Raw genomic sequence first — 16,306 nt, 5'->3', positions numbered from 1 at the left:
CTCACAGATGTGCACAGGGAAGCTTCCAGAGGTGCGTCACAGGCCCAAAAGAAGCTTGCATCCAAGTGCTTCTTTGAGATGTCATAGCACTGCCGCAGCAGGTTCCATGTGTGTGCAGTAGATTTCATTGCTTGGCTTCTCCCACTTTCCTATCATCAACCCCCCAACCTCCAGAGGCCCATGTCACGCATTGTTTTTTGCAGAGAACCTCTTACGAGCAAAGCGTTGGTTAGAATGTAGCTCCAGGCTGGGGTGGCAAAAAGAGGGATGCTTCGATGCCCTTGAAGTGGCATTGCTTAGAAATTAATTGTGCAATAAGGGGCTGGGGGAGATTGTGGTTTCTTACATTTAGGAAATTATACTGGATGTTTCATGGCAGTTTCTTTGGAAGAAATAACAGCTCAGTGCAATGGTTAATGTTTTGTAGTCTGGCACATGTAGCCTGTTCCTTTGACTTCCTGGTGTCTTTTATTTTCTTGCATTAAACACAGAGATGTAAAAAACTCAGGGAAAAGAATTACTCTGTGTTACCATTTTAATTCCAAATTGTGCCCCCCTCCCCGAATGGCGGAGGGAGGAAGTTCCCCAGAGTCCAATTAACACGCTGGGAAGCAGCTTCAACCTCATTGAGATCTGCTGTTACCCTTTCAGCAGAATGTGTTGCTCTTGTTCTGCACTAAATATCCAGTGTAAACCTCCTAAAAAGCACTGTGCAGTTCTCCAATTTAGAGTAGTGTTTGATGTCTGCACTGAATCATCCGGGAAATGAGCTAAGCCTTTTCGTTATTGTTCCATGGACGGGCCAGTGTTGATTAAAGAATAAATTTCATGCACCTTTTTTTCCCTGTCACAGTCATAACTTTCTTTATTTTTTTTTTAAGTTGGATCCAGGTTTTAGCTCTTTGTTTTAGTAGAAGAGGAGAGAATGATTGCGCCTGCTGTAGAATTTCTAACTGTAAACTGTTAGGCATCAATCAAAGTCTTGCAAGTAATCTTACATGTAGTATGGGATTCTTGATAAGGAACTGTACTGGCAGGTGATAGAGAAACTGATGGAAGGTGCTCAGTCATCACTGTTTGTCCTCTTGCCTTTTGCAGGGAATTCCAGAGCAGTGGGCCAGGCTATTACAGACGTCAAACATAACGAAACTGGAGCAGAAGAAGAACCCACAAGCCGTTCTGGATGTCCTCAAATTCTACGATTCCAAAGAGACAGCAAACAACCAGAAATATATGAGCTTCACATCAGGAGGTAAGTGAGCAAGAGTGGTTCAGTTCAGACGTGATGGGGAACCAGGGCCAGCCCGTCCATTAGGCAAATCTAGGCGGTTGCCTGGAGTGCCAGAGATCTGCAGTGCCAACATGCCCTGGAACTGCCACGCCTGCCCTTTTGCTGCATTGGGGTTTGTCATAGTAAACAACATCCGTGGGAAGTGCTCCCAGGGAAACTGCTCCTTCCCTCTCTCGAGGGGCAGGCCCTCCCCCTCCTCCACCATCAGGAGGACGGGGCTGTGGGCAGGGCAAGGGGGCAGTGCAAGGATTGTTTATACAGGCAGTATAACTCCTGGTGGGAGGTGGGGAGAACGGCAGGTGGTGGCTTCTCTGAGGCTTCGGGATATTGCAAAGTCATTCAGTTAGGCTGCCCCAAATCCTTGGGCTGTCTTTACATGAAACCAGTGTTTTAATTAATCTAGCTAGGATCCATGTGATTATCTGGACATGATTCACACCACTAACTACACTTGGTTAGGGTCCACCAAACCACAATCTGCAGACATGGTTTGTGCTTAGGTCATTAACCACAGTTAGTCTTAACTGTGGTTTCATATGATGTACAAATGCAGATATCCTGACTTTTCCCCAGCAACAAAGATGCCTGGCCAGAACAATGACAATGGAACCATTATTAGTCAAGATAAAGTGGGATTTGAGAAGTCGCCCAGAAACTGAATTCTGGTTTTAGCAGCTAGCTAGAGTTAAAATAAACTGTGGTTTCATGTTATGTCTGAACTGAGCCACAGGTAAGAGAAGATGCCATCAGAATCATTCGATGGAGGAAGCGAGATGCCAGAAATAAGAATGCTGCATCTTCTCTTTCTCCACTGCTAGTGGGGAGCATATAATGAGACACCATCGCTCACATAATTTCTTCATTTCTGCCCTGCTTCTTCCATAATTTATAGCTCTTCCCTAAAATGAATTTTTAATTGTGGGGCATGTTCTAGGGGCATGTTCAGTTCGTGTCAGTTACTGGCTATATCGCTTTGGCCTCACTCGTGGGAACTAGGATCACGAACAAAAATGCAACCAATATTTCTTTGGTAAGGAAAGATATGTATTAAGTAGAGCTAACTGTCTTTTGGGAAATTTTGTCCATCGCTGCAGATATTCTGATGGAGGAACCCATGATAAGCATCCAAAGAACCCTGGACTCCTTGGAGTACAGCTTGAAAACTATTCCTGGAACCTTTTTTATATTATAACTTTGGGCAGAACTGAAATAATGAAGGCCTGCCCCTTTAAGGGAGCTTATCTCCTTACATAATTTTCATACTTCTCTGCCCTGTAATGGAATTCTTCTTTTTAAAGGCATAGCTCAGAATTTGCTGAGGCAAATGATGTCAAATTACCAATCAACTATAAGCCACCCAGAGAGAGATCAAATTGGGGATCCCATCAGAGAGATCAAATTGGGGATCCCATCAGCCAGACTCCTGCACCTTATCATTGCGCCACAACCAGCAACCTGTGGCCAGTGCAAGCCTTTAAGTGCATCCTCTTGGCTGCACTTCTCTGCCGACACACCCCATCTGCAAACTTAAGGGTGCCATCTTGGTGGCGGGACTAATTCCGCCTGCTCAGCTGATGCTTGGGGACAATCCAGCCTTATAAAGCCCTAGGCTCAGTGCTTGTGCTTCGGTCCAAGTAACAGCAGTATTTCCTAGCCCACTTCCTGCTTCTTTGCTACCTTAGGTCTGCCCCTTCCATGAACTCAGATCTCTGTCATTGGATAGGGCTGGATGCTTGGGACTGACTCCTGCCGGGTGTTTCCTGTGCTTGGCGCCAGGGGCCGAAGACGATCTGGTTCTGCTGGAGCACATCCTGCACCAGGGCACGAGAGTCGCTCCCTTTGCCCAAGTGGCATCAGTGATGGAAATGAACATTTCTTGGCAACCTTTTCCTTCCGCTGAATGCCACATGACCACTTGGCCTTTAACCTGCTGACTTTTGTTGGTACCTTTCAGATAAGAGCGCCCACGGATACATAGCAGCCCATCCTTCGGTGAGTAAATAACTTCTTACTGGTTGTAAGCGAATCTCCTGTCTTTATCTCTGCTCTGTTTCCTGGTTTAATCTGGTACGCCACTGATTCTTAATAAGGCTGAAATGGATGTAATTCCCTGGAACAATTTGTAGTGAAGTTAAAAAGAGCAGTGTGCATTGATCTAATGCTGAATTGCAGTGGAAACCCCAAAGACACACTTAAGACAATCCACGTTAATGCTGAGTTATCAGTGCAAACGTTCCTTTTAAATGCTGAATGACTGAACAGGGATTTGTCCTTCCTTTTTTAATGTTAAGTGACTCAATTTTACATACTTGATTATGTTGCAGAGGCCCTGGAAGCTGTATAGCAATTGGATTCATTGCAGGATCTGTGCATGAACATTCCATAGGCTGAACGAGGCCATTTAACGAATGGCAGCAGCATAGGAGGAAACGAGAATTGATTTTTAATTTTGCCATTTTTTATAAAGTTGAATGATAGGTATGCAGCTGCTAAGTCAGGAGTGGCTTCTTGGGGTGTGTTTGTGTGATGCCAGTAGTTATGGTTCCAAGGGGCGTTTTTTGTGCTTAAACATCTGCTCCAGCAGGCATAACGTATAGTGAGTTCTTTTCTTTCCCTTCACAGCCCTTCCTCTTGCCCGAATTTGAGTTGATTGAGTTTAGGAGGGCTGGCTGGAGAAGTGGGAAAGATGCATTGGCCACCTGTGTCCAAGAAAGGCATGGTGCAGAGTAGTAGAGGAGGGGAGCCATGGATCTCTGTTGCCCCCTCTGCCTGCCCTCCTGTACCTAGATGCTGTGCTCAGGCCAGAGAGACTCAGGCTCTGGGTGTTCTTTTGCCTGTAATGTGAGCCCTTTTCAGGTGTTGTCCCCACATACTGGGAGCCCACAAACCACAGGCATCAGGAGAGTGTGGTTCTTGTGATGCACCAGATACATGCAATTGTCATTTCATGTGAACTGAGTGACACATGGATTTTCCCATGTGCTTCCGCACACAGGAACTAGAACCCTGAAGGGGTTGGCGGGCTCCCATTGTATACATAGCAATACTGATTCTATGACTCTGTGCATTTAGGCAGATCAGGAGAGGGAGGGGAGGAAAGGATGAGCTGGCGCTAGACTCCTGTGGCCCTTCCTTATATGACCAGATCAAAGCTGATTACCACTCTGGGGTCAGGAAGGAACTTTCCTCCAGGCCAGATTGTCCAAGGACCCTGGGGGGCGGGGTTGCTTTCCTCTGGGCATTGAGCAGGGGTCACTGGGAGAGTGAGGGGAAAGTAGCCGTGTATTTTCTGCATTGTGCAGAGGGTTGGACTAGATGACCCTTGGAATCCTTTCCAGCTCTATGTTAAGTTTGAAGTACATGCTGTACACAAGATTTTAAACTTCTTATTTATTTATTAATGCAAAAACATTTAAAAAAATTAAAAAACAAGAAAAAAAGTGCTGGCTACAAAAACACTATTAGCAAATCTATACAAAGGTATCTATAAAAGATTTCTCAATATCTAAATATAAATCCATGTGCAGTTGCCTTCCATATGTAATACATTCAAATGTTGGTAAGTTTATAAGGTCTTCAATCCAGTGATTTACAGGAGGTGGACATTTGCCTTTCCGATGTTGAAGTATAAATCTTTTAGCAACTGTAAGGGCACAAAGGGTCCATTTCCGTTGACCATCGGTTAGATTCAGGGCTTTTTTTCCTGGGAAAAGAGGTGGTGGAACTCAGTGGTGGAACTCAGGACCGAACAATGACGTCACTTTGGGTCAGCTGGAACAAGGGGGGAGTTTTTTAAAGTTTAAATCGTCCTCGGCAAAAATGGTCACCTGGCCGGTGGCCCCGCCCCCTAATCTCCGGACAGAGGGGAGTTTAGATTGCCCTCCGCGCGCTGCTCCAGCGGCGCAGAGATTCCAAGAGAAAGATTCCAAGAGAAAGGGAAGTAGTTTAACAGTGCATTAACATCTTCAAAAATAAATGAGTTTTCTAACACAAAAATAATACGACTAACAACTTCCTCCCAAAACGGCTGAATGATTAAACATGACCAAAGCATATGACGCTGTACACAGGATGTAGGTTCTGAATTAACTGTACATCTGTTAAAGCTGCAATGATTGCAGTCCTTCAGAAATTATGCAGACCGGCTAAAGCCAGCTTCATCCAACAGCTGATGGCTGAATGTTTATGTTGAACCTTGGAAGGTGGATTTATTTATGTATTTATGTATTTATTTCTGGTGCCACAGTGTGAGCAGCTCCTGGCCGAAAATGGGGTTCCTTATTCAATTACAGGCGGACTTAAAAAGAGCAATCCTAAGAAGAGTTCCTCCAGTCTAAATTCACTAAGCTCAGTGGGCTTAAACTGGAGTAACTCTTCTTAGGATTGCACTGTAAATCTGCTTCTCTGGGCATAGGCCCATAACCAGACTGGGAAGGTTATGCCCCCTTTACTATTTGTATTTCTGATGGTCTGCCATGTGCAGTGGGTACATGAAAACCAAGACAAGTCCCTGCCACCAGCTTCTTTTGAAAGCTAGCAAAGAGAATCTACTGTAAAGGAGATTGCTCTCCACTTAGATGAAACCTTTACTCTGATGGCCCTAAGTAATCTCTCCCTGAAAATTCCCAGGGAACTTTCCATACGTTTTTGCAAAGGAGCACTCGTCCGTTTTATATTCGCTATTTGAAGCAGTATCAAGAAGGGCCTGAGGAGGTTTTCATGAATTATCACAAACAGGTTGTCTCCAGTTGCACACAGGATGTAATATGCAAATTATTTAGTATTTCTCTGCAACAATAAAATCTTACATTACACTTAAGGATTAAAAATTCAGCTCTTATTTTGCATTGGATTATATTAATTCAAACGTTGCCATTTTTAAATAGCCGATATAATTGAAGAGCATTTTGCAATGAACCAGAAGTGCTTCCCAACTCCTGCATATGTTTACTTATTATTTCTAGTGGAATGAGAGTGCAGGAGATTTGCTTGCTAGTATATATTAATTTTTCCTCAAGAAACTTGGTGAAGCTAAGCTGCTGACTTGCTTATCATTACATGCAACACAAAAGCCCTAAACTGGGCCTGGATTGGTTGTGTAGCGGTCTGGCAGCTAGGCAACGGGGGATGGGCTTTCTGCAGACCTTCTGCAGCCCTGGAAATGACGAACTAAACAAACTGGTTTGCAAACTGAGCAAGTTCATGGCGGTTCATGGTTCATGAAACGCGATGAACTGCCATTTCCCCAATTCATGCCCACCTCTAGTCATGAGTTGTGTGCTGCATAGACTGTACTCCTGTACCTGTGCATTGAGCAGGGGGAAGGAGGAAAGAGGGCTCCATTGGTCCTGGTGGTGAGCATCATATGTTTCACACAAGATCTTCCACATTCTGACTGCGGCACCTCATTGACATCACACTCTCTCTGATCTGCAGAGCACAAAAACAGCGTCAGAACCCCCTCTAGCTCCCCCTGTTTCGGAAGAAGAGGATGAGGAAGATGAAGAGGAGGAGGATGATAATGAACCACCGCCTGTAATTGCCCCACGTCCAGAACATACAAAATCAGTAAGCTGCTAATCGTTGCAGTTTCAGTTCTTGTCCCAAAAATATATCCTGGGTTATGGCACCGTGAACACCAAAAATATGCTTGAAAATTTGTGGGATGAAATCTTTCATTCAATGAGGTGGTTGAATAAAATTTCCAGTGGATGGGAATCAAACTTTTTGATTCTGCTTAGCTCCTTGCCCCATTCCCCAAAACAGAATAGCGTATGCAGTGTACAATTTAAGCAAATCTGGGCCGTTTTCACACTGCTTACCGGCCACGGAACATCGTGCCAAGCTCCCGGAACAACAGCATCATCCCGGCTGCCAGGAAGACGCTGTTGTTCCAGGAGCTTGGCACGATGTTCCGTGGCTGGTAAGCAGTGCGAAAACGGCCCTGGTCAATAATGCAAAATCGTGGCTAGTTTGTGAAATCTGGTTTTTGCTCATAGAGGATCACTAATCCTGATTTGCCTGGCCAAAGTCTGGTTTCCTTGTTTTTGCCCAGGCCAGGCTGTCAGCAGGGATTAATCCAGGATGTCTGCTTTTAGACTATGTTTTCAGATCCCGTTTTGGCAGATCCCCTCTACGCACAGCTAATGGAATGACCCACGTTCAGATCATTAGGCTACCGCTCATTCATTTGGCTTTGCATTGTGTCTGAACTGGGCCATAGCAGGGGACGCAACACCCACTACGCAGCAAGTGGGCAAAACAGCTTTTGAACATGACAGGAGGCCCAGCAGTTTATGTCAGAAGATGCTGATAGTTAGGTGGGTAGCTGTGCTGGTCTGCAGGAGAACAGCAGGATATGAGTCCAGAGGCACCTTAGAGACCAACAAGGTTTTCAGAGTGTCAGCTTTCAAGAGTCAGAGCCCCCTTCTGCAGACATGAGCCTGAAAATCTTGCTGGTCTCTAAGGTGCCTCTGGACTCATATCCTGCTGTTCCGAAGATGTTGGTATCCAGTACAAGATTCTAAATTTTCAGGGAACTACATTTGGAAGGTAATGCTGCTCAGAGCTTTTTTGCTTAAACCCAGATTGGTCTTTCTTCATTGTGTCCAAAAGTGTAGTGAATCTCTTTGTTCACGGTGTGACATAAATTTGTCAATTGAAAAGCATAATAGAAGTCTTGTAATCCATTACCCTACCTGTCAAGGGTTTAAATTAAGCCTTTAGAGAAAGAGGAAAATAACATTTGTGGCAGCGCAGGAGACAGTTCATTTGTGTCTTCCATGTGGCTCATGGAGAACTTGCTGTTGTCTAATCCCTCCGAGTTCACTAAGGAGTGAGTGGGGGTTCCCCCACCTGGTGTCTCTTTCAGATTTATACACGCTCTGTAATTGAACCTGTCGCAGCTCCAGCTCCAGCGAAAGAACCGACCACTCCTCAGCCTGAGAACTCCAACACAAACACTTTGTACCGGAACACAGACCGGCAGCGGAAAAAATCCAAGATGACGGATGAGGAGATCCTAGAGAAACTGCGTAAGCCTTTGGTCCTATCTCACATGACTTTGCTGCTGGTGTAAAAAATACTGGAAACTCCGGCCACGACTCAGCCAGTGTTAAGCACTTCTAGTATTCCCTAGCTGAATGGGAGCTTTTAGCAGAGGCGTAAGACTGCCGTCCTGTACTCCCTTCCTTGGGCAAGGGCAGGCCAGTTTTAGGGTGTGACGGCAGCTTCTGCATCTCTACCCACAGCTGAGCGTTCTGAATGGGGCAGGAGCTCTTCCTGTTTCAGGCGATGGCAGATTTGTAGGTAGGAAGGACTGTGTGCCACAGAACATATCTAAGCCCAGCTCTGGCCGTGCTAGCAGGGCTGAAGGGCTTTGCTTTAAACTGGGGCAGCTAGCACTGGACTGGGGGTATTTGCAGGCGCCGACGCTGCCCGTCATTCCCTCCAGAGGTGCATTGCTGATGTTGGGGGAAAAGATTGTCCCATTCTCATCTAGAGTTGCCAGCTCCGGGTTGGGAAATTCCTGGATATTTGGTGGATGGAGAGTGGGAAGGGTGAGGTTTAGGGAGGAAAGAGACCTCTGTGGGTGTGATGTCATTCAGTCCACCCTCCAAGGCAACCACTTTCTCCGGGGGAACTGATCTATATAATCTGGAGATGAGCTGTAATTCTGAGAGAACTTCATGCCTCACCTGGAAGTTGGCAACCCTGTGTCACCCAACCTAAGGCGAGACCCTGAAGCACTGCTAACAACTCTTGAACCCACAACAGTCAGTACAGAGTGCCTGCTTGGTGTGACAGATAACTTGAGTTGCTGCCTGCGGGGGAGAGGGGGGCAGACACTGGATGGGAGCTTGTCTTGCTAACTATGAGATGTCATAGTTCATATTGTCATGCATTGCAACCCTTCCCATCTTCCAGCTTAAATTTACCAAGCTGCTTTGGGGGTGCTTTAGGCTGTTCCTGCATCGGGGAGGGGGGTTGGATTACATGGCCTGTAAGGCCCCTTCCAACTCTGTGATTTTAAGATGAGTCTGTTGGTAGTAGGGCTTCAGCTGCAGTTCTTAGACTTGGATGCATGCTGTTATGTTGTCAGCATGTAGCAGCACTGATGAGCAATGACCTGAGGTTGTAAGCGTATATTATATTATCTGTCTGGATTACTTTTTGGACATCTTGTGAACATCCATTTACTCTGGATTCTTTATGAAGTGGATTGGGTCAGAGGTACTTTATGCGCTAGTTTTATGTTAATTTCTACATCAACATAGCTTTTGTATAAAACTTCTTATAATTTGAGAGAGATTTGTTCCCTATTTGCATAGAACTCTGAAGTATAAAATTGCCACAGAAGACGATTGCCCTCAATTGGGAACAGTGAGTTTTCACTAGTTTAGGAAGCCACGGTTGTTATATTCTTACAAATGGCCATTGTCACATTACAAAACATCCGTTTGTGCGTGCCCTTTGGTCCAACCCTTTGCCAGGCTTAACTTTCATATATTCTGAGTTCCCTTCAGCACGCAAGACACTTAAAGTTTGCAAGTTGCAACTGTACTATCTGCCCCCTGCAAAAACAGAGAAGGTTGTATGAACAGGACCTGGTTACTTTGGGGTTGGCCTGTGCCGTCCCTTTTGTAGACAGAATTGTGGAATACATTGATCCAGCATTTGGGTACTTACTCAATTGTCATCCTGGCTTAAACTGGGACTTGAGTGACCTCAGTCACTGCAGTCTCTTATAGCTCTACAGGACCTACTTTTTGGAAATTTTAATTGGCAAGCTGTCACATGTTTTATCAGACTATAACCTTCTACCAATATCAATTAATTTTCACTTAAACTATTTGCTTATCTGGTTGAACCTCTGACCTTCCTTACCAACCAGTATGTGTGCTAATTCTGTTAATTTATGGTAGGAGTCACACCTACTTCTCCTACATCTTTCTATGTTGAGATTTACTCTTGAAAAGCTCATAGTGTAATTCACGCCAAGGTTTGACTCCTTCTCCCAGCGTTCCCTCTGAAGATCACCCAACATGATTTTTAATCACATATCTGTCTGATGAAGTGGGGTGTAACTGGTTTCAACAGGGCTGTACTGGTGCATGTGTTTAAGCAAGGGTCTCCTTTGTTTTCTTATTAAGTAGGAAATGGATGATGCCCCCTGTATTGATTCCAAGTAAATGTGTGCATGTGTCTTTAAATGCTTGGTCTGAGCTAGGTGAAGAGTGGGGGTGAGAGAGAGGGATGAGTGAGTGATGTGATTGGTTGATGACTGAGAGTGGGGGCGGAGTAAATGTAGTTTAGACAGAGAGCAGAGAGAAAAGTTTCAGTCAGAAGGAAGCAGGCTGGCTGTGTGCTGCCTGAGTATACTGAAGTGTTTATGAGAGAAATATGACCTGTGTGGAACCTGAACTGGGCATGTTTGTGAAAGGACACTCAGTCAGAGAAAGGGAGGCCAGCTGTGGGCTGCCTGAGCAGGTTTCATATTTCTGTGAATGAGAGTCAGAGAAAGAGAGGCTAGCTGTGTGCTGCCTATATTTGAAGTATTTGTGAGAGAACTATTGAGTCTAGTGAAGGAGGCTAACTGTGTGTGAAGCCTTAGAAGAGATCTGTGTGGATGAGTTTATAGGAAGTAAATTTAAGAACTAAGAACTACTTTTATGAAACCAATACGCTTCTTGAAAAATAAACATTTATTTTGTTTTGTTGTATCCCAGTGTAGCTGTCATTGCTATATTCCATTCCTATCCTCAGGGCCACGTAGAACCACGAAGGAGCCTGACGCTTAAACACGTTACCAAAGGGGAAATCTGGATAAAATATTTTGGAATAATATATTCCTGGTGGCAGCAAACTACCCAGAGGGTGTAAGGGGAAGATTAAAAGAAAAATCTACCCCAAAGAAAAGTAAAGGTCATAACACCCCCCTTAATTACAAAACTATTAAATGATTAATGCTATAGCCATACTGTTGATTTGCTGCCCTCTATAGGGTGACAGCCTGTTAATTTAAGCCTTTAAGCATTTGCCTTTCCCTCCAAGACATTTTAGCCAATGAATAAAATCACCAGTAGATGGCAGTACCCTTAGAAATGACCTTGTATGAATCGAAGAGCCATCCTTTTCTGCATGCAGAGCGCAGACCCCTCACATTACTGTACACAGGAGGATTTTCATTTGTTGGCTGGCTGCTTTAGGCATAGGAGAAACAGATTTAAATGTTTGAAAACGATAGAGCCAGTTTGGTATAGTGGTTAAGAGCACAGGACTGTAATCTAGAGAACCGGGTTTGATTCCCCACTCCTCCACTTTAGGCCAGTTGGGTGACCTTGGGTCAGTCACAGCTTCTTGGAGCTCTCTTAGCCCCACCCACCTCACAGGGTGATTGTTGTTGTGAGATAAAAATGACATACTTTGTAATCCGCTCTGAATGGGTGTTAAGCTGTCCTGAAGGGTGGTATATAAATCGAATGTTGGTTTTGTTGTTGTTGTTGCAAAATGGTAGAGTCCAGTAGCACCTTTAAGACTAACCAACTTTATTGTAGCATAAGCTTTCGAGAACAGGAGTACTCTTTGTCAGGTGCAGCTACAGACTAATATGACTAACTCCTCTGGATCTGTTGTTATTGTTATTGTTAGAGTGCTGCACCCTCAGTTAACACCCAACTCATTCATTCATTCGTATGAAATGTCATATAGATTAATGTCACCAAGCAGAGTTTAAACTTGTATTACAACCAGAGCAGCTGCCGCATTTATTTCAGTAAAGTCGTCTCTCCATTCTACAGGTCGACACAGATCAGGTGAGGTGACTCTTATTTCCTGTCATTGATCGATATGAAATAAAAACTTTACAGGACAACAACCACATAAAATATTCCCTTTTTTGTATTCAGTTATCACTGAAAGTGATATCTTTTTAAAATGGCTTTTCCCCTGTCTTTTTTATTTCAGGAAGCATTGTGAGTGTGGGAGACCCTAAGAAGAAATATACACGGTTTGAGAAAATCGGCCAGGGGTTAGTTTTGCCCTCACTTTCCTTTATTGACATCATTGCATAGACAAACCTGATTGGCTACATTCCATTCACTGCGTGATTGCTGATTGGTTGGGGTCATACAGTCAGGGATCCAGGAATTGGAGGGGGGGGATGACTTCAAAATGGGAACTGCAGTTAAGATAAAAAATGACATTGAACAGGATAAGAAAAGATTAATATATATTCACACAATCTAGGTATAGTGTGGGGGGGATTATATTATACCAAAACTACTTTCTGCCAGAATATGGTAAACTGCTTTTACGGCCCCCGCCCTCCTCCTTCAAGAGCTTCGTATCTGCACAGAGGGGAGGTTGCTTGAGGATCTAAAAATCTGCTTGGTTCTGTGTTTTCTGGGAAGCCTTGGCTTAGTTCTCACTGAGGCGGTACTCTTTCTCTTTCTTCGTATACATGCAGTTCACTTAAGTGATGGAGTGCTGATTGTTCAGGGGTTCCAAAGATTTGTTTTTAAGCTGAAATCCTTGAAAGTTTTGCTTGCATATGAAGAAGACAGCCACAGGCACAGCTGGGGGTGGCTTTAATATGGATGAACGGGCAAGCAACATTTAAGCTGAAACGGGCTTGCTGGTTCAGTGATGCAGGTGGCTACAGTGGGAACAGCAAAGGATCTGCAGTTGTACTGGCGCTTGATACAGTTGCCCACTTTTGAACCAGCCCCTCTGTCTGCCCCTTTAATATCAGTCTGATCTGCAGCAAACTCCAGATGATGTTATTCTTCTCCATGCCATGAAAAGCTTCAGCTGCCCATTTCCACACTTTGACAGTACAATCCTAAGTAGAGTTATTCCAGTCTAAGCTCACTGAAATCAGTAGGCTTAGACCAGAGTAACTCTGCTTAACTGTGAAACTCCCTTAAAGGACAGGACATTTTTCTATACATCTGTTGGCAACTTTAGTGCTTACCATAAAGTGTTGCCAGAAATCCTTTTTTTTTTTGGGGGGGGGGGGGATACTTGATTACAGGAAGGACCGTTTGGTCCACATAGCCCCATGTTCAGTCTGCAGAGACTCAAAAGCTTTCTGCCAAAGTAGATTTCTGCCAGAATTCTTTCCAGAACTGTAAACATTCACATCCAGATCAAGTTTAAAAACCATGTACTAATACCAGTCCTTTTGAGTTCCGGAATTGTAGTTCTGCATTGACAGCCGTGAATAAACTGTACTCAGTGTGTATGTAAACAAACTGGATTAATTTCCCTGCTTGTCACAGAAAAACACATTTTTCTTCATATTAAAATGATACTCTGCATGTCCGATGAGAATGAAACATTAAATAGCAGGATCCAGTATACAGTGCAAAAATTAAAATACTGCAAAAAGCATCCAGTCACCATACCTGCATTTGCGTAGGGAGCTCCAGTCCAAATTATTCTCAGTAGTACTAAATAACATTTTGACTCTGCAGACAGATTATCAGAAGCTGGGCAGGGTTGACCTCAGTCCGAGTATGGATGGGAAGCTGGCAAGGAGGCCTGGGATTCTTCTGCGGAGGAAAATAGAAAAGAGTCCAGGAGCACCTTTAGCAGCCGCATGCATCTGACGAAGAGAGCTGTGGCTCTCGAAAGCTTACGCTGCAGTAAAGTTGGTTAGTCTTAAAGGTGCTCCTGGACTCTTTTCTATTTTGCTACTACAGGCTAACATGGCTAACTCCTCTGGTTCTGCAGAGGAAGATAGTGACAAACTACCTTGGTTCCTCACTGGCCTTGAAAGCCCCTTGCTGGGGTCGCCATAAGCTGGTTGTGACTTGACAGCCCATACGTATGTATGTACGTAGACTGATTGTCCAAAGATCAAGACGGTCCCTGATCCAGGTCCCCTTCTACATTGATCCCAATGAACAATTAAATCCCCAGGTCTGACAGAAATGCTAGTCTCTCTTCCATTCTAAAAAATGATCCCAGATCTCTCTTACTTAAATCTGGTGGACCAAGGACGAGTTTGATGAACTTTCCAGTTTTCACCCTCTAGACGGAGACAGAGATAGCTGTTGGTGTTCCTAACCTGTCTCAAAACTTATTTCCTGTACTGTGTACATTGATAAGTGTGTCGTATCAGTTCTCTGATGGTTGGAAGTTTGCCTGCAGGTCTGCTCTTATCCTGTTAATGGCTGTTTTCACACAGCCACGTGCCTGGAAGATAGTGCAAAACGCACGGCATAAAAGCATCTTCCTAGCACGATTTTCTGGCACGATCCTGTTTAATAGCGCTTTTTCTGACGTCATCAGGCCATTAAAGGGGACCATGCTGGGACATTGCGCTAGGAAGACACTTTATGCCATGAGTTTGCACGATCTCCCGGGGGCGTGTGTGAAAACAGCCCATGTGTGAGTCAGTCACATGAAGCATTCTCTGTGCATCTGAGATCATAGAAAGCCTGTTAAGAGTGACTTCTAAAAGCTTATTAAGAGTGGTGTCTAAAAACAGAGAGCCTGGTAGGTTTATTGTTTGGACTGAAGTAGATGGAGGAAATTTCACAATTTACTTATTTTTTTAATGGGAAGATTTTTATTTTATTGAATATTAAATGGGATTACAACATGCATGCAAACAAGTTAGTTCTAATACAATACTGGCTGACACTTAATCATAATACAGTGATAATGAATGTAAAAATAAAGTCACACTAAAAACATTTGAAATTAATCTATCTAATTCTTGACATGGCTCCATGTGTGGATGCTTAAATCTAGAGAATGGAGCCTTAAACAGACAAGGTAGGTCTTTCTAGAAATCTCAAAGCCCAAGTTTGCAGAAAAATCTGAAATCTAAAAATAAAAATATGTTGGGGGGGCTAACCTCCCCCCCCTCACAATAGAAGCAGCAACTGTACCTTTAAGAAATGAATGCTTTCTGAAATCTAAGTGGATATGGTGGGGGTTGCTAAGCAACCACAACAGTATTGCCAGCCTTCAGACCTCTATTTCTGTCCAGTACAAGGCAGGACCCTTTCAAGGGCTGTTAAGGCCTCCCAGTCCACCAATGCTCCCCTTCCTTCTGTTCTTAAGGAAGGAATCATTCAAGCCAGGCCCAGCAGCAACTACTGGGCAACTTGCAATTTGTGGACCTCACCCAAGTGAGTGAGTGGTGGTTATGACCTGATACCACATAAGTTCTCTGGGTTGTGTACTGGTTAGAGTGTCAGACTGGAAGAGCTGAGTTCAAATCCCCACTCTGTCATTTAAGTTCACTTGGTGAATTTTGCAAGTCATGTACTCTTTAACCCACCTCACAGGTTTGTTGTGAGGATAAAATGGGGAATTATATAAGCTGCTTCGGTTCCGCATTGGGAAGAGAGGAGGGGTACAAATAAAGTAAATAAATAATAAAGATGTTTAAGATGAGTTTATTCTCCTCCTTGTTCCCATGTTGTACCTTCTCTTACCTTGACTGCGAATTTTCTTTTTCTTTAGGGCTTCGGGTACAGTTTATACAGCGATAGACATTGCCACAGGCCAAGAGGTGAGTGCCATGTCTCTTTGAAATTCTGGAATCCCATCCAATACACGGTGATCTCACCCACAGATCACTGTTGATTCCACTAGAAATCCAGCAGTGCAAACACATCACCGTCTGCATGTGTCAAGATTGCAACTGGTAATGAAGCTCAAGACAATGCATCCGCCTGGACTGAATCAAGATAGAGGCTTGCTGTCTCATTACCAGTGCTAATTTCTCCACACTCCTTACCCCCACCCTATTCAGTCACGCCTGCCATTGTCATTCACCAGCTATTGTCATTCAGCTTCTGCAGTCACTCCACTCTCCAAGATATAAGGACAGATGAACTCACATTCTGGCTGTATCTAAAGAAGTGAGCTGTGGCTTACGAAAGCTCATACCCTACCACAAATTTTGTTAGTCTTATAGGTGCTCTTTTCTAGTCTGCAGCATGTGTGTTTTCGTTATTTCCTGTCTCTAATGCAGCCATGCGCAAATCCTAACCC

The 16,306-nt window shown here is 44.2% G+C and overlaps 1 protein-coding gene across 1 annotated transcript in view; it reads left to right on the top strand.

The window, feature by feature from the left end:
- Positions 1-16,306, top strand: part of PAK3 (p21 (RAC1) activated kinase 3) — a 131,086-nt gene that overhangs the window by 96,048 nt on the left and 18,732 nt on the right. Inside the window, exons 4-9 of the mRNA XM_054996192.1 lie at positions 1,099-1,252; positions 3,246-3,283; positions 6,728-6,859; positions 8,163-8,325; positions 12,257-12,320; positions 15,773-15,821. Of these exons, the coding sequence (XP_054852167.1) occupies positions 1,099-1,252; positions 3,246-3,283; positions 6,728-6,859; positions 8,163-8,325; positions 12,257-12,320; positions 15,773-15,821 (600 nt within the window). The remainder of the gene's footprint in view (positions 1-1,098; positions 1,253-3,245; positions 3,284-6,727; positions 6,860-8,162; positions 8,326-12,256; positions 12,321-15,772; positions 15,822-16,306) is intronic.

Source organism: Eublepharis macularius, chromosome 13 (assembly GCF_028583425.1).
Source record: "Eublepharis macularius isolate TG4126 chromosome 13, MPM_Emac_v1.0, whole genome shotgun sequence".
In the NCBI taxonomy this organism is placed as follows: Eukaryota; Metazoa; Chordata; class Lepidosauria; order Squamata; family Eublepharidae; genus Eublepharis; species Eublepharis macularius.
This window is presented reverse-complemented; position numbering and strand designations above follow the sequence as displayed.